This window comes from Gekko japonicus, unplaced genomic scaffold (genome assembly GCF_001447785.1).
Source record: "Gekko japonicus isolate JY-2015 unplaced genomic scaffold, Gekko_japonicus_V1.1 scaffold450, whole genome shotgun sequence".
Taxonomy (NCBI): Eukaryota; Metazoa; Chordata; class Lepidosauria; order Squamata; family Gekkonidae; genus Gekko; species Gekko japonicus.
Window position 1 is genome coordinate 299317 of NW_015165843.1, and position 25507 is coordinate 324823.

The 25507-nt window shown below is 50.4% G+C and overlaps 1 protein-coding gene across 1 annotated transcript in view; it reads right to left on the reverse strand.

Moving 5' to 3' along the window:
- Positions 1–25507, reverse strand: part of RERE (arginine-glutamic acid dipeptide (RE) repeats) — a 301925-nt gene that overhangs the window by 159028 nt on the left and 117390 nt on the right. The window contains 3 exon segments of the mRNA XM_015411042.1: positions 769–868; positions 1621–1745; positions 8925–8973. Of these exon segments, the coding sequence (XP_015266528.1) occupies positions 769–868; positions 1621–1745; positions 8925–8973 (274 nt within the window).

Below are 25507 nucleotides of genomic sequence, written 5' to 3' on the forward strand. Positions count from 1 at the left end.
CTGGCTGGGCGGGGATTGAGTCCCAGGTCCCATCCTAGTCTGATGCTGGAACTACGACACCACACGGGCTCTCCGGCAAGTGGAAAGACCTTTCACAGCCTGAGGCCTTGGAGAGCTGCCGCCAGCCAAGCAGATGGCAGCAGGCTAGACGGACCAACACTCTGAGCGTGACAGAAATAAAGCGGGACATAAATAAATAATACACAAACAAGCGCATTTGCATTGCACTTATTTATTTATTTATATCCCACCCTTTCTCCCCAGTTTGGACCTGGAACATTGTTCTCTCTTCCGTTTTCCTGACAACAACCAACCTGTGAGGTAGGCCGGGCTGAGAGTTCGTGACAGGCCCAAGGTCACCCGGCAAGCCTTTCACGGCAGAAGTGGGGATTCGAAACCCGGGTTGACCGGGATGCTAGTCAGCTACTCTGTCTGCTACACCACTTGCTCTATCCACTCTCATGCTCACATGCGCTGCTTTGCATGCACCGAGTCCTGGGTTCATCCCCCCGCACTCCAGGTCTGGGGATCTCAGTCCACTGTGCCTCTGCCTAAGCCTTGGAAGCGTGGATGGGCCAACATCCTGACTCTGTATAAGGCAGCCTCACGTGGCCAAAACTGGGAAGAAAAATAACTTGGAAGACGTTCCCGTTTTTTGCTTGTCCGTCTTTTGCTGGTGTGCACCCCCCCCCGGCACCCCCCTGATTTCCTGGGGCACCACGGCATGCCGGCAAACTGCCCCCCACACACACACACCCAGAGACTTACTGTGTTGAGCGCGTTGAGTGTAGTGTCATCGCGGGAGGCTGCGACACAGCCATCTTCCGTGGATCCTCCATCGCACATCCCTGCAAAAGCTGCCATGCTCCTTCAAAAAGGAAAGGGGAAATTAGGGCTCTAAATTTTTATCACATTCTCTCTCTCTCTCTCTCTCTCTCTCTCTCTCTCACACACACACACACACACAGTCCCAAGCCTACACCAGCCGAGCCTAACAAGAAATGAAATCAGGAAATGGCGCTTGATTTTGGTCAGAACATACATGGTGGTGGAAAGCAATGCTCCCTCTAAGCTGCAGAGTCTTGTGAGCAAAAATTCTACTTTGTGAGCTACTGGCATTGAAGTTGTGAGCCAGCAATTTGTCTACTGCATAAATTAGTTTGCTCTGGAGCCATCCTTCCTGAGCTAAGACAAAAATGTGTGAGCCGAAGGCTAAAAAACTGTGAGCTAGCTCACACTAACTCAGCTTAGAGGGAACACTAGTGGAAAGGGCCATTGAATCACAATCGACTCACCGAGATCCCATCCAAAGGGCGTTCCCGGCAAGAGATGAGCAGAGGTGGCTGGCCATTGCCTGCCTCTGCACAGTGACCCTGGACTTCCTTAGTGGCCTCCCATCCAAGTACCATCCAGGGCCGAACCTGCTTAGCTTCCGAGATCTGGGGAGATCGGGCTGGCCGGGGCTATTCAGGTCCAGCCAGAACACACATAGATAAAGTAAATCCGTGCAACCTTTTATCGCGTACAGGAGCGGTGAAACTATTTCTGTCTACAGAATTTGGGACTGACAAAGCAACTCCTCACAGTGGGCACCAGGAAAACGCTTTCGCTTGACATTACCGTGCTGCCCGCAGGTACATGAGCAGATCGCAGTCATTGACCCCGGGCATCCAGACCAGCTCCTCATGCTGCGTCACAGTGTCGCCCTCTCCTGAAGGGAAGGGCTGCAGTTCTGGAAGCTTTGCCTGGAAAAGATTCAGAGAGGCAGAAAGGAGAGGATCTGTGTTAAGAAATGAGCCGTTGACTCTGGACTCCCTGAGCTCTCTCTTGCATGGTAGAAGTAACAGAAGTGGGCTGGGTAAATCAAAGCCACTTCCCTACTCGCCTGTGGCGAGGAAAAAACTGCCTCCAAGCAACCCAGTGGAGGTGTTTTTGTAAGCTGGACTACCAAGTTTTCCCCACTCTTCCTTTATCTTTCTGGATACTGGTGTGCCACAAATGACTTGCACTTGCAGGAGGTGCGGCCAGCTGGTTTAGTGAACAAGTTCGTGGGCAAGTAACTTTTAAGCCTTCACTTGCAAACTTGGGAAAAGGCTCATTACCCAAAAACACTCGTTTTAGAGATGATGAAAACCAAGTCAGTAACTTTGTCAAGTTCTTGTAGGGTCTCAGCGGCAAAACAGAGACTTGAGGGCACGAAGCTCTGGGGAAAAAGGCCTTTCCTTCAGCCACATCGATCACCCTTGCAAGTTCTCGAGTTGTACAGTCTGAGAAACCAGAACGATGGAGAACTAAGCCAAGGCGGGCAGCCAAGTGTGAGAATGCACCGTGCTGTGAACTCCACCACTGAAGGAGCCTTGCATTAAAGCAGCGAGCTTCAATTAGCAGCACCCTTAGTCATAGGCAGCAACGGGTGCGAGACACTCAAGAGCTTTTCGAGCCTGTAATTACTCTGCATCGTTACTATGCTAAGCACAGTTGAAAGGCCATAAAAAATATACAAGACCAGTAATTACAAATCCCAGACTCTTGAAGGCTTTTCCTGCACACTCTGTTTTTATTTGCTTCTCCTTTCTTTTCTAGGGTGCATCTCGACTTTTGACACTGGTGACGGTCAAACCAGCTACTGAGGCAGCTGGCACCACGGAGGGGCTGCAGGCAGAGGAGTGGGCAGCACAGACAAGGACTCAGACTGCCCCCCCCCCAAGAAAAAAAACCTGTCAAGCACTTCTTTCTCTCGCTTTTAGATTTTTAGATTATGCCCAAAAGGTCAAGCGTGAATGTCCAGGAAAACGCCCCAACTCCAAACTATTAACTGTTCTTGCATTTCTAACCTTCAGATGCAGGAGAAAGGAATAATCCACCAGTCTAGTAAAACTGCCATGGAAAATGAACTCCAAGGAGTTGACATCACAAAACTTTCTGGACAAGCTTCAATCTCAAGCCATAGTTGTTGTTGTTTTTTAATGAATGGCTCATCTGCAAGGGCTGTCGGAAGTTTCTGAGAGAGGTAACCTGCTCAGTTATGCTCCCAGAGGGTAGCCATGTTGGTCTGCTGTAGAACAGATAGATAAGAATCCAGCAGCACCTTAGAGACCGACAAAATGTTCAGGGTATGAGCTTTTGAGAGTTAAGGCTTCATACCTGATAAAGGAAGCTTTGACTCTTGAAAGCTCACACCACAGAAACTTCATTGATATCTAAGTGCTAGTGGACTTAAAGCTAGCTATACTCACTCACACAGCACTTTCCAGTGGTCAAAGCGCTTCGTGGCCCTTACTTCAGTAAAACAACCCTGCAAGGTAGGCCAGAATTATCACACATTACAGACAGCGGGGGGCCCTGAAGCTTAGAGTGTGGCTTGCCTGACACCACCTAGTAGTAGTTCTCAGCAGAAATAAGCTTTGAACAATGACTGGTGGATCCACAGCGCCGTCAATTAGCCACTGTCCTATGCAAACTCTTCTTCAGAGGAATGCAGGCTCACGCCCAGGGTGATCAGCATGCTGCACAACAGGAGAGGGCCAGAGATCAATGGCAGAGCAGACGGTCTGCAGGGAGGCCAGTCCCCGGTTCAGTACCAGATGTGGCCAGTTAAAAGGATCCTGGCCAGCAGGGCTGACAACTAATATCTATCTACCTACCTACTATATTTGATTTATCGGCAGCATTTCCCTGCGACCAGGGCTCAGGGCAGCTTGCATCACAGATAAGTACAATATAATTGAATTAAAACAGCACTAAAATACTTAAAAACAGGCAGAAAAACAGCACTAAATCCAAGATGACGGTAATTTCCAGCAGCCCCCTGGGTGGGGGGGGATATGAAGGAATAAAAAGGAAGGTGGGAGTATGAGAGTGCTAGACCGTCGCTGTCCTCAGCCAAGTGCCTGCCGGAATGTCTCTACCTTACAAGCCCTATGGCAAGATAGCAAGTCCCTATAGGGCACGGATATTCTCCAGCAGAGAGTTCCACCCGGTTGAGCACAGCCCTAGCTGGGCACAGCCGGATGATCTCTCTCGGTCCAGGGTCCAGGGACCGCCAGGAGGTTCTTATTACTAGAGCATAATGCTCTACCAGGGACACAAGGAGAGAGGCGGTCCTGAAGGTATGTGGGTCCCTGACCGCTGGTGGCCTTAAAGGTCAAAACCAAGACCTTGAACTGGATCCAGTGCTCCACTGGAAGTTCTTGGAAAGTCACTGCTCAATGGAAATGGACAGCTAGATGGACTTATCACCTGACTCCACGTAAGGCTCCAATTTTCATATGAAGGGTTGGACACACACATACACACATACCCAAACCCCTAGTTCAGCTCTCCACTAGAACTCACTGTCTCCTTATTGCACTGGAGAGTTGGCTAGGAATTCATGGGATGCTGGGGAAGCAGAGTCCAGCAGATGGCGCTGCTGCGGCCCAGCAACCCCAGCAGTCGTGGGGGCAGAACAATGGTCCCGAGTGGGATTACTCTGTTTACCCAGGCCTTTTCCTGATTTTCTCATTTTGTGGCAAGCTGGCTTTTATAATTTCTGAGGAGTATGTGTGCCTCTGTGAACAATAACGCAGGAAGCCCTTCTGCAAGTCAGCATACAGACTACATGAACACCACAAATATTATTCAAGCACCACCAATTAAAACCATAAATATTTTAGCAGATTTCAATATGGCAATTTGCATTGATGAATATACAAAACCAAGGGGAGTAAATGAGTACTGTCAGCTACCACAGTTTTCCACAATGGATGCTATGATAGCTGGAAGCTGAAACAGGGGCTGTGTGCTGGATCGCAGGCCGGATAGGGCAGCCTTAAACCCACACATTAAATTTATGGGTGTCACCTGGAAAACATGCAATGCTCTTCCATCAGATATTATTCAAGCGTGTGAACTGGGGATCCCCAACATGGTGCCCCCCCCCTCGTACTTCCCCTGGTGGGGGGATTTGTAAGGCAGGACTTGTGATCACCCGCCCCCCTTCGAATGACAGGGGTTTCCATGGGTGCAATAGCAGCAGCAGCGGTTGGAGGATCAGGCAACCAATAGGCATCCAGGTTTGCAGCTCTCTTTCCCCTTCAGGCTCCCCTCCTTTTTATTTCCCCCTTCTTTTTCACCCTTCCTTCCACCAGGTTCCCTTCATTTCTTTTTATTCCCCTCCTGCGATTCTTCTGCAAAGTGAGGAGGGGAGGTATTATGTTTGGCTTCACCTCCCGCAGCAGCCATTTTGGGGTGGTGCTCATCACACACACCCCTTTGGAATTCCAAAGGTGCCCATAGCCTCAAAAAGGTCGGGGGCCTCTGGTGTAGATACAGCCCCCCCCCCCCCACACACACACATATACCCCTCTGCTTATCCCGTCCTCCCAATATCCATTGGTTGTTACCGCAGAAAGAAAGATACCATCGCTTGACAACTATGCTAAACAAAAAGGACTACTTGGGGATATGAGAAGAGATCGAAAGAACCATTCGCGGAGCAACCTGTGCTGTTTGAAGTTCTGCTCTCTTTTTTGGACACGGCTTTCTTCCCTTCATCAAAACACAGACCGACTCAAGAGCGTACGCTGTTGACAACGGAATGTGTCTTGCCAGGAAGCCTATATTTATTTATAAAATCGGGCTTCTAGACCGCTCTCCCCTGCAAAACAGGGATCAGGGCGGTGTACGACAATAAAAGCACAGTCATAAACATTAATCACCAATGAAAACAATAAAATACAGCACGTAACATTTACTAGATGGCGCTAAAACTCCAAATTGCACCACTGCCCCCCTGGGGAGGGGGGGCCAGAAACAGAGTGCCAGGCAAGGTGGAGTGCCCTCAACCAAAGTGCCAGGCAAAGTGCCAGGCAAGGTGGCTGCCCTCAACCAAAAGCCTGGCAGAACATCTCTGCCTCACAGGCCCTGCAGAACGGCATTAAGTCCCGCAGGGCACGGATATTATTTGGCAGGGAGTTCCACCAGATTAGTCGAGGACATCCAGATACCTTGCGGGCCAGGGATCACCAACAGGTTCTTCTCTGCAGAGTGCAGTGCTCTTCAGGGGGTATAGAGTTGGGATAGAGAATCACAGAGTTGGAAGGGACCGTAGAGGCCATCTAGTCCAACCCACTGCTCAATGCAGGATCAGCTTGCAGTATCCCTGACAAGGCTTTGTCCAGATGCTGCTTCAAGACTGCCAGGGAGGAGGAGCTCACTTCTTCCCTAGGCAGCTGACTCCACTGTTGCACAACTCTGAGGGTAAAAAAGTTTTTCCTCATATCCAGCCAGTACCTTCCTGCCCTTAATTTAAACCCATGATTGTGAGTCCTCTCCTCTGCTGCCGACAGGAACAGCTCCCTGCCCTCCTCTAAGGGACAGCCCTTCGGATACTTCAAGAGAGCCATCCTTCCCCCCCTCAGCCTCCTCTTCTTCAGACTGAAGCTTCCCAAGTCCCTCAGCCTTTCCTCACAGGGCTTCTTGGTCTCCAGGCCCCCCGATCATCCTCGTCGCTCTCCTCTGCCCCCGCTCCGTTCTCTCCGCATCCTTTTTGAACTGAGGCCTCCAGAACTGCACACAAGACTCCAGGTGCGGCCTGACCAATGCAGTGTACAGTGGGACTATCGTACCTTGCGACTTTCACACATGCTGAATTAATGCACTTTCAGACCACTATCAATGCACATTATTAATCGTTTGAAAGAAGAAGAAGAGACTGGATGTATACCCTGCCCTTCACTACCCAAAGAGAGCGGCTTACAGACTCCTTTCCCTTCCCCTCCCCACAACAGACACCCTGGGAGGTGGGGTGGGGGGACTGAGGAGAGAACTCTGACAGAAACTGCTCTTTCAGGAACAGCTGTGCCAGAGCTTGTGACTGACCCAAGGTCACATCAGCAGGTGCAAATGGAGGAGGGGGGGAATCAAACCCGGTTCCCCCAGATTAAAGTCCGCACACTTAACCACTACACCAAACTGGCTCTCCAGCGGACTTTGCTATTCCACACAGTAAAATCCAGTTGCAAAGTGCACTGAAAGTGCACTATTCAGTATGTGTGAAAGCACCCTAAGTGCCGCAAGGTTTTATTTACTTATTTGAATCCTATTGGTCTGACTTCCCATACCCACAACAGAAGGGCTATCACTCTTGACACATGCACACCACATACAGCATACAGGTGGTGTGCGAGGCCGAGAACCAGCACAACCTGGTCAAAATGTATCACCCAAAGACCCCTTCAGGGAGGGCGGGATATAAATCCAAATACATAAATAAATAAAATTTCGAAAATATGTGTAAGCCCTTAAAGATTCAAACCTACATCCTTTTTCTACACGTAGGTTCTATGCACAGAAGATAAATTAAAACTGCCAGAACAGGTCGCTGGCAATACACAGACCTGCCTGAGACCTTGGAGGGGAGGCAGTCTGAAGTACACAAGACTAAGGAGAGGATGGCCTGAGAGCATAAGGCAGCTTTCTGGGCGATGACCTAAATGAGCCAAGGGGCCCACCCGCACGGCCAGCCATGAGCATCACTGCCCACCTGTGCTGACCAACCATCATCCTTCTCTCTCTCTCTCCCTTCTGCTTTCTCTTCCAGTCGTGATGTCCCGGAGGGGGCCTTTGTTCACAGCAGTCACAGCGGGTTTTGGCTTAGCTGATCTAATGCCAGACTCCAGGCTGCTTACGGAAGGCACTGGGAAGCTTCCAGTGTGAAAGTCCAGGAGCTCCTTCTGTGGAATTAAGTTGCCCTGCCTACTGCAAGACAGAGAGCTTCTGAATGACACCTTGTGTTTTTGTGGGTCAGAGCGATTGCTGGAACTGGGGCTGCCAATCTCCAGGTGGGGCAAACGTAGAAAAACACCGTGTTAGGGCAAAACACACAATACTCCTATGCGACTATATCTTCATATATTGAACTGGAGAAGCCTTCTATGGAATTGTTGACTTGAGCATTGTAGCACTGTGAGCTTTGGTTCCAGGAAAAATAATTTTGCCTGAAGGAGAATCTCTCGAAACGCGCAATTTTTGCCCGGGAGTTGCGTAGCTCTGATGCTTTACTGTATCTCTTTTTTTGGAAAGCGTAACGGCCTGCTGCATCTCTCATCAGTCTCTCATCAGAAAGCAAGATAGTCTACTACAGCATTAGATCCTGTCTCTGTAGCTGTGGACTTTTCTACTAGATACATAATGTTCTTTAGGTTTTTGTGCTATAACGAATAAGATATTCATTGTATTCTCTACGGTATTCAAGTATTATATCAATATATGAAGATATAGTAGCATAATAGTATTGTGTGTTTTAACACGGTGTTTTTCTACATTTGCTCAACCTTGCCGTGTTTCCTGTGTGCTTGTTAATTCCCAAGTGGGGCCTGACGATCTCCTGCTATTAGAAGAAGAAGAGAAGAAGAGGAAGAGATTGGATTTATACCCCGCCCTTCACTTGGAGTCTCAGAGCGGCTTGCAAACTCCTTTCCCTTCCCCTCCCCACAACAGGGACCTGTGAGGTGGGTGGGGCTGAGAGAACTCTGACACAAACTGCTCTTTTTCAAGGACAGCTGTGCCAGAGCTTGTGACTGACCCAAGGTCACATCAGCAGGTGCAAGTGGAGGAGTGGGGAATCAAACCCGGTTCTCCCAGATTAGAGTCCGCGCACTTAACCACTGCACCAAACTGGGTCTCTCTCTTAAATATTACAACTGATCTCCAGACTACAGAGATCACTCCCCCCCCCCCGGAGAAAAGGGCTGCTTTAGAGGGTGGGGGCTGTATGGCATCATACCCAGGGCTGAGGTCCTTCTCCTCCCCAAAGTCTGCCTTCCCCTGGCTTCACCCCCAAATCTCCAGGAATCTCCCAGAGTTGGCAACCCTACCCAGAACCTTTAGCTAGAATGGGGCAGGGCGATGTTTGATGGTTATCACGGTAGGATTTGTCTTACCTGATGACTGGGCCCGACCCGGATTTCACCCTGTGTGCTGTTCAGCCTCCTGCAAATCGAAAGACACAGAACCACCAGTGAGATATATTCTGACGCTCTGGGACACGTTTAATTTCCAAGCTGCTCTGAAGGCGAAGCAAAGTGGGGGGTGATACATCTCTTAAATAATTTGTTATCACCAGCTGCATGCAAAAAGTCCCGGTCCGAAACGCGAAGACGTTAATCAGGCAATGTGGCGCGGCTGCTACTTGCTGCTCGGCCAAACGTGAAACGCCTTTTAAAAGAAGCAACATCAAGACGGTAGAATTCTAATAAACTGCCCGCAGCAACAGGCTCTGGGCTTTTCACAGCCATCTACGAGTGCTGCTTGAAAGAACCCACAAATACCAATTGGAGTTCTATTTATTTGTTTTGCAAGTGGAATGCAAACACAGTTGAAAGCACAAATAAATCGCAGTTTAGGAGCAGATCAGAGCCCACACACACACACACACACACACACACACACACACACGCCTTTTATGCTCCAGCAATGGGCTCCTCTTGAGCTGTGTGCGAAGGGTGCCACCTACTGAAAGGCCAGTGTTGCTTCCAGCTGCAGCTGCTGGCCAGCCTGTGCCATGCCTACCCCTTTCCTCTGCACGGGGCTCCACATTACTGGCATTCATGGGCACACTCAAAGGCTTCCGGGGCCAGGCTGGTTCGACTCCTCACCTTTGACAGCTGAGCCCAGGAGAGCGGGGGCTTCCCTCTCGGCCTGGTGTGAATGGTGGGAGTCTGGGATTCTGCGCGTGGGGAATTTTAAGATAAATTTCTAGGCTGGAAGCTGAACTGCTTTACTGAACAAGTGGCCGCCAAAAGCAAAGGTTTGATCACTTTGGGAGAAGTAGGAGGAGCTCTCTGAGACAAGACAGTTTTCTCCAGATGTTTTCAAAGCAGTGGGCTACAAAATCTGGTAGTTCCCCCCCCAAAAAAACTTTAAATGAAGTGAAGTTTACCCTTAAGCTGCTTACTCGATTTCTGTACCGTCCTTTCTCCGAGAATCTTGGGACAGGAGGCGGAGGAGGAGATTGGATTTATACCCCACCCTTTACGCAGAGTCTCAGAGCAGCTTACAAACCCCTTTCCCTTCCCCTCCCCACAACAGGCACCCTGTGAGGTAGGTGGGGCTGAGAGAGCTCTGACAGAAATGGCTCTTTTTCAAGAACAGCTCTGACAGAACTATGGCTTACTCAAGGTCATCCAGCAGGTGCAAGTGGAGGAGTGGGGAATCAAACCCGGTTCCCCCAGATTAGAGTCCGCACGCTTAACCACTACTCCAAACTGGCTCCCCAACATGGCACCCCATGTCTGTTTTGTCCTCAAACAACCCTATGAGGTAGATCAGGCTGAGGGAGTAGGATCAATCCAAGGCCAGTCAGGGAGCTGCATGGCTGAGCAGGATCTGAACCCGGGCCCCTCCGGCTCCCACCTGACACACACTCTCCCCTGCACCGCAGTGTCTCTGTGTTCTGCTGAGGTTCTACCATGAGCCACAGGAGATGTTTCCTACCTGGCGGCTTTGACGGCCATCGCTGCTTATGCCAAGGAGCCATGTTGATTCAGGGTTGACCCCCGAATCAGTGACTTTTGAATCATGCAGAGGGAATCCCTGACCTAATTAGCCAGCCCTGTAATGGGCACTCATGCCAGCAGAAAGAGGAGAGACTAACGCCTGGTCCTCTCTGACTGTAACAAAAGCCCCTTTTCTTCACCCAAAGAGTGATTAACGCATGGAATTCACTGCCACAGGAGGTGGGGGCGGCTACAAGCATGGACGGCTTCAAGAGGGAACTGGATAAACATGTGGAGCAGAGGCCCATCAGTGGCTATTAGCCACAAGGTATAGATAGGAACTCTCATCAGTCTGGGGCAAGGGATGCTCTGTATTCTTGGTGCTTTGGGGGGGGGCAACAGTGAGAGGGCTTCTGGTGTCCTGGCCCCACTGCTGGACCTCCTGATGGCACCTGGTATTTCTGGCCACTGTGTGACAGAGTGTTGGACTGGATGGGCCATTGGCCTGATCCAACATTGGCTTCTCTTATGTTCTTAATTCTCAGTCTGGGGCAAGGGATGCTCTGTATTCTTTGTGCTTGGGGGGGGGGGGCAACAGTGGGAGGGCTTCTAGTGTCCCAGCCCCACTGCTGGACCTCCTGATGGCATCTGGTATTTTTGGCCACTGTGTGACAGAGTGTTGGACTGGATGGGCCATTGGCCTGATCCAACATTGGCTGTTCTTATGTTCTATGGACTGCGCTCCAGAACTGGGGTCAGGCTGAGGTTCCAGAGAAATCATGCTGCCTAAGGAGAGGCTGCCTACAAATCAGAGGGTCCCTGGTTGAAACATCCTCTCTACCACGCGCCTGCAAGGTAGCCCCAGGCAAGCCACTCCCTCTCAACCTCCATATGGAGTTCATCATACTGACGTAATGTACAGGACTACAGCAAGGTAACGCGTGCAAAGCACTCCGAACCTTCGAAAGCACTATATAAATACTAATGATCACACTCGGAGAGCAGTTCAGAAACATGGGGCAGGAGAGAGGCTGTGGCTCAGTGGCAGAGCATCTGCTTGGCACGCAGAAGGTCCCTGGTTTGATCCCTGGCATTTCCAGTGAAAAGGATCTGATACCAGGTGATATGAAAGGCTTCCTCTGCCTGAGACCCTGGAGAGCGGCTGCCAGTCTGAGTAGACAATACTGACCTTGAGGGACTGGTGGTCTGATTCAGTGTAAGGCAGCTTCAGGTGTGTTCAACTGTTCATATGACTGGCTGTCAAGGGGAAGTACATGCCTCCTTTTCTAAACCCGGCTCATGAGTCACTTCAAGATGCAACACCCTATGTAATATCTCACGCACTTCAGAAGCCAAGCTGATGAGATCTGAACTAATTTTTCGCTTAAGCTTTAATGGGGAAGTATTACACTCTTCCAACAGGCCTGCGCGGGTCTTGCAATGTACCCAGAGCCGTGCTGTCGGCACAGAACTGATTCCAAAACAGCAAGATGTGCAACGGGAACATGCCACAGCATTGTGCGCTCTCTCCACGGAGTTCACAGCAAGGCGAGGAAGACGAAACACACTTTTATTATGTAAAGGGAGGGGGGGAGAGAATGAATAGGAACCCATGTTCACAGAGTTGCAAAAAGCAGGCCGCTCCGTGTAATCCTTTCTTCAGCCCTGGCTCTTTTATCCTCCACCGTTTGGTTTACAGTGAGAAAAACAAGCTGTCCCTTTATTGCAACACCTTTTGGTACAATGGCTCCCTGCCCAGAAAGAGGTCTAGCAAAAGGAACTCGGCATGGTCTTCATGAGAATGCTCTCCACAGAAAAGAAGAACAGACTGAAGAGAAGAAGAGGAGCTTGGATTTATACCCCGCCCTTCACTCGGAGTCTCAGAGCAGCTTACAATCCCCTTCCCCTTCCCCTCCCCACAACAGACAGCCTATGAGGTAGGTGGGGCTGAGAGAGCTCTCTCGAGAACTGCCCTTAAGAGAACAGCTCTGAAAGAACTTGTGACTGATCCAAGGTCACTCCAGCGGCTGCATGTGGAGGAGTGGGGAATCCAACTCGGTTCTCCCAGATTAGAGTCTTAACCACTGCAGCAAACTGACTCCCACACGGTTGGTGCTGCATTTTCACCCCAACTGCACAGGTTTGCTAACCGGGACCAAGCTGCCCCCCACCCCCAAGACTTTCCAAAAAGTGCACTTATGCAAGCAACAAGAGCCTGCCCCAGCAACTGATGCGACCTCACATACTGGCACAGGGCCCTCTCCACGTGCTCCATGAGAATGTTTCTGTGGCCCAGGTGGCCCAAGGTTGTGCATCTGAAAACACACCATGATTTCCCGCCACTGAAAACCGGCTCTAACTTTAAAACTTAAAGGGGAGGGGAGAATATTTGTATAACGAGAGCTATGATGAGCTAGGCAAGGCCAATCCAAGTACAACAGCGGGGAAACTAGTTCCACTTCTCGGTCAATTCTACCCTGTAGGAGCCACTGATGTCAAAAAAATTTAAAAACCGCTTCTGTGCCTCCTTCCCTGGCCCCCGGGGTGCTCAAGACTTCCAAAAGCTCTGGCCCGCTGCCAGCTCAGCTCTCCTGATTCCATAACAACCAATTCCCGAGGAGCCGTGTGTGCCCCCAGACCACCAAGGGGAAAGAATGCTTTTACAAAGGGCTCATTGGGCGATTTTAACTCATCTATGCCTTAGAATTCCTGCCAACCTAGCAGTTCGAAAGCAAGAAATTGCAAGTAGATAAATAGGTACCACTTTGGTGGGAAGGTAACAGCGTTCCGTGCGCCTTGGTGTTTAGTCATGCCGGCCACATGACCACGGAAACGTCTTCGGACAGCGCTGGCTCTTCGGCTTTGAAACGGAGATGAGCACCGCAACCCTAGAGTCGGACTCGACTGGCTTTCGAGCAAGGGAACCAACTGTTCATCTGATCGAGTGGGATCCGGCTCACAAAAGCATGTGCTGCAATACATTTGTTAGCCATTACGGGTGCCACAAGACTTCAGTCCACCTCTCTCCAGTCCACCTCAGAGCCAGCGTGATGCAGTGGCTAAGAGCAATGGACGCTAATCTGGAGAACTGGGTTTGATTCCCCTCTCCCCCCCCCTCATGAAGCCTGCTGGGTGACCCTGGGCCAGTAACACTTCTCTCCGAACTCTCTCAACCCCGCCTGCCTCACAAGCAGTGTTCCCTCTAAGCTGAGCTAGTGTGTGCTAGCTCACAGTTTTTTAGCCTCCGGCTTACACATTTTTGTCTCAGCTCAGGAAGGAGGGCTCCAGAGCAGACTAATTTGTGCAGCAGCCAAATAATTCGCTCACAACTTTAACGCCAGTAGTTCACAAAGTAGAATTTTTGCTCACAAGACTCCATAGCTTAGAGGGAGCACTGCTCACAAGGTGACTGTTGTGGGGAGAGGAAGGGAAGGCGATCATAAGCCGTTCTGAGACTCCTTAAGGCAGAGAAAAGTGAGATATATATTTAAAAAATCTTCTTTTTCTGGACTGCTGCTCCTGGTACCCTGCACTCCACGGCCCAGATTTTTTAAAAAGGACTATGAATTAAAGCTGTGCAGAGGGGAGACCAGTGAAGCCCTGGCCAACTTCTGACGGATCGCTTACTGCCAACTGGTTACTGGGATTGCCGCAGCAGATGCTGCTCTGATCCAGCAAGGCATTCTTCTGATGTTCCTAAGCAACGGTGCGTCCCCAGGATCACCTAATGCAGATTAGTGAATGCCTCAGCGGCTCAGGGATCCTGCGTAGGCAGCCACTCTTTGCCGATATGAAACACGTGGGTGGATCACCAGGCTGCTGTGGACAAGGAGGAGACTGAAGCCAGTGCCACTCTGGTTAACCCTGCCAATAAAAGCACCCGCGACCCCACTGGTGAGCCAGTGAAGCACAGAGGAAAGGGCAATCCTGTCCTCCCAGGCCCCAACGGGGTGCCACGCCCGTTAGGCAGCCTAATGTGGCCCAGTCTGGTTCCAAATACTTCCCAAGTCAGACCCAGGGCTCTACCTGGAACACGGGATGAGCCCGCCTGCGGGGAGGGCAGCCTAGAGATCGAATGATAGATAGATAGATTAGATAGATAGATGAGATAGATGATAGATGATAGAAAGATAGATAGATAGATAGATAGATAGATAGATAGATAGATAGATAGATAGATAGATAGAGTATCATTTGCCTTCCATTGGACTGCCTGTTTAAACTGAACTGGTTTTACATGGTATTGCCCAATGCAAAGTATGCAGGTATTTCGCCATGGAGGAATACTACTCTCAGAGCACAGAGAATCGTGGCCAATGTCAGCTTTCCACTATTGCTGAGAGTTCAGGCCGTGTGCCACTTGGATGTCCTCCCCCACCCCCTCCCATTACTGTGGGTTTAACATCCACCAAGCCTAGCATCCTGGTTCCTGCCTGGCCAATCTGATACCCCCCAAGCAGGCCTGCAAGTCGGGCACTCAGGCCAAAGCCTTCCCCCCTCCTGTTTCCCCTCCAGCCACTGGTACAACTGAAGTAGACTGTCCCTGAACAGTGAGGCTGCATTCAGCCACCCTTTATCAGCAGGGCTCTTCTTATGTTCTAATGAAGGCCTCGGCCTCTCTGCCCTGTTCTTGGCTGTCCAGAGGAACTGGCTGGCCACTGTGTGCGACAGGATGCTGGACTAGATGGACCACTGGTCTGATCCAGCAGGGCTCTTCTTATGTTCTAATGAAGGCCTCAGCCTCTCTGCCCTGTTGTTGGCTGTCCAGAGGAACTGGTTGACCACTGTGTGAGACGGGATGCTGGACTAGATGGACCACCGGTCTGATCCAGCAGGGCTCTTCTTATGTTCTAACGAAGGCCTCGGCCTCTCTGCCCTGTTGTTGGCTGTCCAGAGGAACTGGCTGGCCACTGTGTGCGACAGGATGTTGGACTAGATGGACCACTGGTCTGATCCAGCAGGGCTCTTCTCATGTTCTTATGAAATGGACTTCTAAGGAAAATAAAGACCCTCCCCCAATTTTAACATTCTTTCCCCCATTTTTATGAGTTTAAGAAAGGGAAAATCACTGCCCCGTGCTGAGGTTGGGGTGTGTGAATACAGGGACTATGGCGTGCCCTCGGCTTGCTACATGGAAAATAAGGTTGCCAACTCCAGCTTTGGAAATTCCTGGAGATGTGGAGACAGTGCCTACTGGGGGAATTTAGGGAGGGATTTAGCCTAGAATCTATGGTATACCATAGAGTGTGCCCTTTGAAGCTATTTCCTCGAGGGGCAGGGATCTCTGTAGTCTGGGGATTTAACTGGAATGCCAGGAGAACGCCAGGCCTCACCTAGATACTGGCAGCCCTGGTGGAAAACAGCCCCCCCCCCCACACACACCCATCTCAGATTAGGCTTTTCTGAACTTGCAAATGGAAGGAAAATTCTTGCTATTGCAGGCCAAGCCACGCTACTATTTTCTGTTGGTTTTTTTTTTTTTGGAAGCCAAATTATAACAGCAGAGAGCAATTACAGCCCTAATGGGAGGGAAAGCACGGGCTGTTTATTCCCTGGGAAAAGTGGCGGGGGGGGGGGAGATAGAGGAGGCTTGATGGGGTGGATGAAAGAAGGGGGGGCTGAAGAGAGCAAGAAGCTAACGCTGTATATGAAATCTGACACCAAAGGAAACCGATGTAACAAAGTGGTATCCATAGTAACAACTTAATATTTCAGTCCTCTTCAGCTGCAGTGGATTAAATATAATGACAAGATGTTCCCCCTTTGAAAAAGTAACCTGTTGCCATGGCAACACTGTAGTCTAGCAAATAAACAGAGACTGGACAGAAAGGGACTGGAAGCTGGAGACGGAATATCAAAAAGGAAGGCGCTCCCCCCCCCCCACGGCCAGGGGAGGGGGAGGGCTCTAATCCTTTGGCGCTGGGGTGGAGGGACAAGGGACTCACCGCAAAACAGAATCACACACACACACACACACACACACACACATATACCCACTAGCTTTCCCTGGCAAGACCCATCTATTCCAGTTACTTTCCCCGACGGGAATCTCATGAACAAATCATAAGAGCCCCCCCCCCCTCAGCAAGGTACTCTGGCCCAGGCTACACTGATCTCGTCAGATCTCAGGGTCTTTGGATGGGAGACCTCCAAGGAATACCAGGGCAGCAACGCGGAGGCAGGCAATGGCAGACCACCGCTAAACGTCTCTTTCCTTGAAAACCCTACCGGGTTGCAATGAGTCAGCTCAGCTGTAACTTGACAGCCCTTCCCAACACTATTCATGTGCACCAGCCCTGACCACACTGGCCCCGGCTAACCTGACCTTGACAGATCTCAGAAGCTAAGGAGGGTTGGCACCGAAGCGCCCTCTAAGCTGTGGAGAGTCTCGTGAGCACAAATTCTCCATTGTGAGCTCCTGGCACTAAAGTTGTGAGCGAGCGATTTGGCTGCTGCGTAAATTAGTTTGCTCTGGAGCCCACCCTTCCTGAGCGAAGGCAACAATGTGTGAGCCGGAGGCCAGAAAACTGTGAGCTAGCTCACACTCACTCAGCTTAGAGGGAACACTGAACTTTGGCACTGGTTAGTACTTGGAGGGAAGACCACAAAGGAAGCCCAGCGGGGCAGCTATGCAGAGCCAGGCGATGCCAAACCACCTCTGAACACGTCTTGCCTTTGAAACCCCACAGGGTCACCGTAATTTGGCTGCAGCCTGCCAGCAAAACAAAAAACGACACTGAGGTACTCTGCCTTTGACCATGGAGGGTTCCCAAGCAGGAAACAGATTATAAAGACTGACTGGCGGGGGAGAGGTACAAAACAGGCTTTGAATGCACTTGCTTTTCAACCCCGCAATGGAAGAACAGGAACTCAGCTGGCTTCACTACAATCAGCCAACAGCAGACACAATAAATCCACGAGGGACTGGGTATCCTCAGCCATGCAATACCTGCCCAGACCAGGAAGGTTTGCCTAGTTTTAAAACAGCCAATCTCATGTTTGGGCTCTGGGGACCCTCCAGAGGAGTTCCATGAAGACAGAGCTGCTGCCCACCTCTGTGCGATTCCCCTCGGTTCGCTCAACCAGAGCTTTAGAAGACAACAACATTGTCTTCCGAAAGAGGCCTGATCCAACATTGGCGTCTCTTATGTTCTTATGTTATGTTCTTAACAAAGCCTCCGATGCCTGCTCAGCCACGAGGCTCCTGGACAGCCTGGGATAGATCACCACCTCTCAAAAGTCGACCCAACAAGGGTGTTAGTTTGGATAAAGCAAGAACTGCAAAGCTTTTTGCACAACTGGAGCAAATAATAAAGCATCATCAGACAGAAGGCCCGTGGCTCAGCTTGGCATGCAGAAGGTCCCAGCTTCAATCCCCAGCATCTACGGTTAAAGGACTAGGCAGCAGGTGATGTGAAAGACCTCTGCCCAAGACCCTGGAGAGCTGCTGCCAGTCTGAGTGGACAACACTGACTCTGATGGACCCATGGTTCAGTATATATTCAAACACTGAGTCTCAGTGGGCCTATAGCTTGCAGAGGGCAGGCTCTACAGGCAGCAGGCCCTGGGATCAAACTGCCAGTTAAAAGGACCTCAGGGAGCAACTCTTGCCACCGATTTCTCTTTGCCCAAGACCCTAAACAACAACCAATCAGAGTAGACAATACTGAGCTAGATGGACTAATGGTCAGGGGTCATTTCGTAGAAAAAGAGCTAGAGGAACTCATTAACATAACTCATTGGCATATGCCACACCCCCTGACATCAGGGGCCCGGCGGTGGACCTGCAAGGCCGGTGGGAGTGCGAGGAAGCCCTGCCAAGGCCCTCCCTAGCCCCAGGCAGGCAGGGGTGGGGAGAGGCGGGGAGGAAGCAACTTCCCCTCCCTCTTCTCCTGCCTCCTCCTGGCTGAATGAGGGCTGGAAGCGGGGCGGCCGGAAGCAGGGGGCGGGGCTTCGTCATGTGCCCCGCCCCCCTGCACCTCACCCGGGGGAACTGCGTTCCCCCCCGAAATGACCTCTGGGTCTGACTCCACATATAGGCATTTCCACATATTCACAGCACTGCGTGGGGGGAGAGGGGTTAGACCCCTCTGCTCACATTAATCACTCAAGTTTTTATTATTTCCTTTACCATGGCTTTCCGGCTCCTACAGCCGCTTCTGCTGCTTCTGGACACTACTGGTTCTCAAACTTTGGTATTACTGGAGAGGCTGTGGCTCAGTGGTAGAGCATCTGCTTGGCATGCAGAAGGTCCCAGGTTCAATCCCTGATATCTCCAGTTAAAAGATCTGGTAGTAAGTGATGCGAAAGACCTCCGCCTGAGGCCCTGGAGAGCCGCTGCCAGTCTGAGTAGACAAGACTGACTTTGATGCAACTTCTTCCAGAAACTTTCCTCCTTAATATGATACCAGATGTAAGTAATAGAGATGACCTATGTGTTATTCTATATATTCTCACGGTGAGCAGAATCCTAGTAGCAAAAAAATGGAAGACGGATATAATACCCAGAAGAGATGAGATAATTGAAAAAATCCTTGAAATAGCAGAAATGGACAGAGTAAATATGATATTAGCAGGGAAAGATGACAATACTTTTCAGAAAAGGTGGACTAAAGTAAATAAATGGATGGGGGGAAATATATAATATATACTCCCAAGAACGTTATGTACAAAATGAAATTTTCTTTTTTGTAATGGGAAATCTATAAATAAACTTTGAAAAGGAAAAAAAAAGACTGACTTTGATGGGCCAAAGGTCCAATTCAGTATGAGGCAGCTTCATGTGTTCGTAAGGTTGCTAGGTAGGTTCTTTAAGCACAAAGGTGGAGTATCAATCGTATAAAAGGGAACCAATTCCATCCGGCTTCTTAGGTTGCAAACTGCAGTTAGCTTTGGTGTGAACACAGAGCAATTAAAAAACCTAATTATTACCCTAACAATCCTCCGAGGTAGGAAATCCAGCATTGGTCTCTACAACCCTAATAAATATTCAAATTTTCTTGAGAGAGACAAACAGAGAGAGCGAGACATCTAAGGCCATCCCAAGACTCAATGGCTTGTCCTGCTTTTCAGACTGGGCCTCCCTAAACTCAACTACAATCTTCCACCTGTTGGATTCTAGAAGAGTTATGTTTTAAGGACAAGGGGGAGCCCACCTCCTGTCCCAGCCACATGCGACTGCACAAGGGGTGAGAGGAAGAGGAGAACAAAGCAAACCCTTGTGCAGCCATCCTGTAGGAGGGTGCAGTCCCTTGCCTCCCCCAGTACAAGAATTTCACACAGAAGGAGCTGGGAAAAGCCTCTCTGGCTAAGACCCACCAGGAGCTATTGCCGGTCAAAATGGAAACTAGATGGACCAACAGGACTACATTCTCAGGCCTTGACTCCTCATACTTGAAGCAACTCCCCCCCCCCGATTATGAGGCTGGAGATTGGGGGGGGGGTGTCTCTTGATTGATCCTGTCCTGCTCATGAGTTGTCCTTTGGAGACAGAGCACTAAACTAGATGGACCACTGGCTTGATTCAGCATAGAGTGTTCTTATGGACCCCTGCAGAACTTGGCACACACTGATGATGGGTAGAGTGCCCCAATGGGATCGGGGGGGGGGGGTGCATTTCCAATTACACAGGCAAGGAACACAGCACAGAAAGCCTGATGGAGGATTGGCTGAACTTGGAAATCCCTGAACTTAGCCACAAAGTGTGAACAAGCTCTTCTAAGCAACCATCTCCACTCTTTCTTTCTCTTAGTGCTAGAAGGTTAACCATGTGCCTTGAGATGGCTTTTAAGGCACAAACTGTTTTGCAAGCTCTGTGTAGTTTTCCCATTTTACAGATGGGGGGACTGTGAGAGGGCAACCTACCCAAATAAAAGACAGCAAGTTCGTAGCTGATATCCAAGACAGGACCAAAAAAACCCAAAAAACAACCCTCTATCCTCTCCACCACATTTCACTCCCAGTTCTTAAGTGTTCTAATACTTAAATACCTGAATATTTAGCTAATCAACGTCTGCTTTTCAGTCTCTATCCTCTCCCCAAACTTTACACTGAATCTGGACAATTTTGTAGTCACGGTTCCTTTCAAAAGAAGAGAAAAAGTTCCAGGCAAGAGAAACACCTATTTTTAGCTCCTCTCAACCAAGACGTGACATTTGGGGGAACGTCGCCTATAATCCTGAGACAGGTTGAGATGCCAAGGAGGTCTCCCACTATATTTCATAAGCAGCGCTCATTTAACAAGCACAAGGGAAAAAACCAGAACCTATTTAACCTCCCATTCTGACAGCATTCACACGTTTGGCTTTAGGTCCAAAGTTAACATACCCCACAAATACCACTGTATTTTCTGGGCAACTTCAAAACACAATGGCCTCTAGGTGAAATGGCCTTTTGAAAGAACTGGTGTAGATCCAAGAAGGACAAGTTTATCAACTCCTGTTTACTACAACAACTAAATGAAACCTCCATGCTCAAACACAGTATATCTCAGAATACCGTGCTGAGGACAATCGTGAGATTCCAGGGAGAAAAAGCACTGATGTAGATAGGCTTTGGTCTGACCCAGTAAGGCAAATCCCACATCACTATGAACATTCAGTACTCAAACAGGAAACCTTTTCATATTTCTGCTCTCCAAAATAAGAATTGCAAAAACCCCAAACAACAAGTGCTATTTGCTGGTTTCTTACAAATCCCATTTTTAAAAGGAAGTTTCAAGTCCTCATGACTTGGGATTGACTGCACCAATGCCCTCCCCACTCCCAGATGGAAAGCAGTACCTGACCAGGTACAATACGAGATTGGATTTGAGGCCAGGTTTGACTGGAACCTACTTTCTCTAATTTGGAGAGCAGCCAGGATTCATTCTAAAAACACAACATTGTATGGGAATCGGGTTCCACAAGAGTTGAGCTGTTTTAATTGTGCCAAATGCCTGATCAGAAACATCCCGAACTCCTTTAATGAAGCAGGCTTTGACCTAATATATAGTCACAAAAGTGCTACTGCAAGGTAATACATATCACCTGTATACGGGGGAGGGGAGTAGAGAACAACATATATCAAGTCTGGCGGTTCATAAGGATATTGTACAGACGTCTTTAAAAAATTACTGACTGTGAAACAGCACCTCGTGTATCATTCTCCAAAATTACCCAGCAAGCACAAATCTATGAGTTGAACAGTTTCCCCGTCACCTTTTGAACTGGATTTTTGGGACCACCTGCCACAAACAGCAGGAAAAAGAAGGACTTACAAGCTTGCCAAAATACAGGAAACTGACAAAGTAATTCCCCTGAAAGAAGGAAAGAGACCTGGAATGCAAGAGTGACCCACACCTAGTTCAACCTGTTCCAGCTTCATACTGTGCAGGTGCGTTTGGTTGTAGACACGTTTGGGGAGGGGGGAGAAAGAGAGACAGACAGTCCACCAGTCTCCTTTAGACAGATCAAGAGGCTCATCTCTATGATCGAGAGACTATCCCTATGGTTTCTGTACCATTTTTAATTGCTCAATGCAACTGACCAGCTGTATATGTTGTGAACTTTACTGTTTCCCGAATGCAAGAGAGAACTGCAAAGAGTTCCCAGGGCTGAAGATTCAGAACAGATGGATGACACTAGCTCTCCCCACCTCACACAGTCTATGGAATTTCCTGCCACAAGATGTGAGGATGGTCAACAGCTTCAAAAAGTACACGGTGAATTTATAGAGGACAGGTCTAAGATAGCTTTTTTTTGTTCTATTTTAAATGTGTACAACCCATTTTCCCATCCATCAGTCCAGTAGGTTATTTAGCCATGATGGCTGAATAAAACTTCCATGTTCAAGAGGCAGTGTGCCACTGAACACCAGTTGTTTGGGAAGGGAGGGCAATACCAGGGAAGGGCTTTTGCCTTCCTTCGGCTTGCTGGCTTTCTTGGGGGTAGCTCACTGACCACTGCTGGCAACAGGATGCCAAGCTTAGATGGGCCTGGCAGGGCTCTGCTTATGGATTCCCATTTGGGACCCAGACCTGTCTAGCTTCACCTTCATATAAGTGACTGCATCATTTGCCTTCCCTTCACATTATCACCTGGAGCCAATTCACTCCAAAATCCCATTAGGGTACTGGCAAAACCTGCCAACGTTCAGCTGAGCAAAAAGGGAAACATCCCAAGTATGCAAGTTGACCTGATGGAACAGCGGATGGGGCTGGCACTTAGGTAAGGGAGACATGGAGCTAGGCAGGAAACACCTCAGGCAAGTGGCAATTCAGAACCAGAAGCACCTGAAGCGAATTGTATAGCCCCAGCACACCAGGAGCCTTGCCTTACACACTTGCCCAGATATCAATAACCACCACCACCACCACCACATATTCAGCTTAAAACAAATTCTGTGCTAAGAGAAGCCAAGCGGGATTTCCGAAATTACAGAAATAAAGTCGGGCCTGTATTACAGCAAACACCAGCATTTATTATGCATTTGCAAAATGGTGCTAGAGCAATTTAGAGCATATGTGGGCAAGGACTATGAAGAAGAAGAAGAGAAGAGATTGGATTTATACCCTGCCCTTCACTACCCAAAGGTGTCTCAGAGCGGCTGACAAACTCCTTTCCCTTCCCCTCCCCACAACAGGCACCCTGGGAGGTGGGTGGGGCTGAGAGAACTCTGACACAAACTGCTCTTTTTCAAGGACAGCTGTGCCAGAGCTTGTGACTGACCCAAGGTCACATCAGCAGGTGCAAGTGGAGGAGTGGGGAATCAAACCCGGTTCTCCCAGATTAGAGTCCGCACACTTAACCACTACACCAAACTGGCTCTCCAATGTGGAAATGCAGCAAAGCTATTATTTCAGCTTAATAGGATACAGGCTAGTGCACAGGGCACAGATGCAAGACTGGCACACAGGCTTACAAGGAGTAGGGAACAGCACTTGCCAGCAATGGAGAAGACATCAAGCCCCAACTCTCAACAGAGCTCTGCCCATTTTGCTTTGATTAGCTTTAGATTAGGTGCTACTCGTGTTTCAAAAATTCTCTCTTCAAGCTCTGAGGGCTCCAAATTTGCTCTCGGATGGTCAGATCCTTCCAGATTCCGTGCTTGCACAAACATACACAGACCAGGTTTGTTCCCCTACAGCAACAAGTGAAGGGAAATCTGAAGGATAAGAAGAGACCACCTCAAATACTTTAAACTGCCTAATCTATTTCCTTATGTACTGAGTTTAGTTTGGCCACCTTTGTGACAACGTGGAAATGCAGCAAAGCTATTATTTCACCTTAATACGATACAGGCTAGCGATTTGCAAACTGTGTCCTGAAGAGTCCCGTGATTCCTCAAAGCCAATCTGGGGTTCCCTAAACCAGAAGCTCGGTAGTACCACACAGGCATCCATCCCTCCAGGTCTCCTGGCCGACTGTCACTCATCTTCTCTGACAGCATATGCAGCTGCAAGAAAGCGTTTGGTGTGTTCTGGGGGCGCGTTCTCATTTCGCAGGGGAGAGGGGGCAGCTGAGAAGCCCAAAATAGACTGAGCCCTGCCTGAACTTGAGGCACCTGCCAGAACGCTCCTCTGAGCCATGCAGAAGCTGCTTGGAAGAAAAGTCAATGTGGGAAGATAGGACCACTGCTTTGGCCAAAGCGTGAACCGATACATGTCTGAATTGCCCTGACCTCCCTTGCTCGACTTCTCCCCTGCTTTGAAGGCGAAAGTTGCCAAATTTCACGTCGCACTGGGGCTGCACACGCTCACTTCGGAGAACTTCCAGGGGGAGAGGAGCCTCTGACCATCTGCCAGGAGGCGCAGGCCGGCCGCTCCGGCAAGTCCCGTCCCTCCTCCGAAGCAACCAATGGCTAGGGATCTCTGACCCCTCCTCCGCCAGCCCTTATCTAGGCACGGCCTCGGAAGGGCCCCAAACATCTCCCTGGAGGCGTCGCGAGGGAAAAGACGGACGCGGCTCGGCTCTGCAGTTCCGTTCCCGACGCGCCACCAGCCCGGCCGAGCCCGCGAGCGCCCTTTCCGCCTGCAGCCCGGAGGGAGGGGAGAGCAGGGACGGGAGGCGCGGGGGCGGCACCAGCCTCAGCGTCTCCTGCGTTTTCCGGCCCATGCATCTCGCTCGCGGCAAGCCCCCCCCCCCGCCCCCGGGGAGGAGGCCCTTCCTCGCTCTCTTCTCCTTCCATGCACCGAGCAGGGGCAGCGCGTGGCTCGGAGGAGGCATGCAAACAGTCGCACGAGCAGGGACTGCACGAGACCGAGGCGTCTTTTTCTGCAGAGCAGCACCGAGCGGCAGCAGGCAAAAAAAAACCAGAGGACGCATCGCCGCCGAGGCGAGGCCACCACAGGGCTGTCAGCCTACCTGCAGGGGCCGAATGGGTCGTCCATGACAATGACGGGCTCTTGGTGGGCGCAGCTCTTTCCCCCCCTGACCTTGCCGCTCGGTGGCGCGGGAGCAAAACGAGGCGGGGGGGAGGTCTGCCCGGAGGGGGGGTGCTCCTTTCCCTTTTCCCCCCTCCCTGCCCGCAACTCCTCAAAATGGAGGCCCAGGCAGGCAGCGGAGACCTGAGCGCGCTTGCAACTGAGCTTGTGCTATGACCTAAGCCTGCACGCAGAACGCAGAAACTTCGCCCTCGGACTGACAGCACTGAGCATGTGCTGTGACCCCTCCCTCGGCCACGCGACGACGCGCGCAGGCCCGGCCCCGCCGTTTCCGTAAATAAAGCGCAGCCCCGCCACGGGAGGGGGAGAGGAGGGAAGAGGCGGCGGAGGCTCCGATTTGCGCCGGAGCAGGCGGGCGGGAGGAGCGCGGGGCCCCGCTAGGGAATCCGAGACGTGCAACGCTCTCAGAGCCAAGCAGCAGCACCTCAGCCGCTGCCACCGACAGCCTCCTCCCCCGCCCCCTCTCCCCCACCATTTGCAGTCAGCAGGAGGGAGGGTGGCAGCTCCGGTGCTAGCCGAGCTCTTCTCCAAAGGGAAGGTCTCTCCCCCCCCCCCCTTTCCCACTGGGGTCTGCAGGCAGACCCGGCTTGCGGACTGAGCCAAGCGC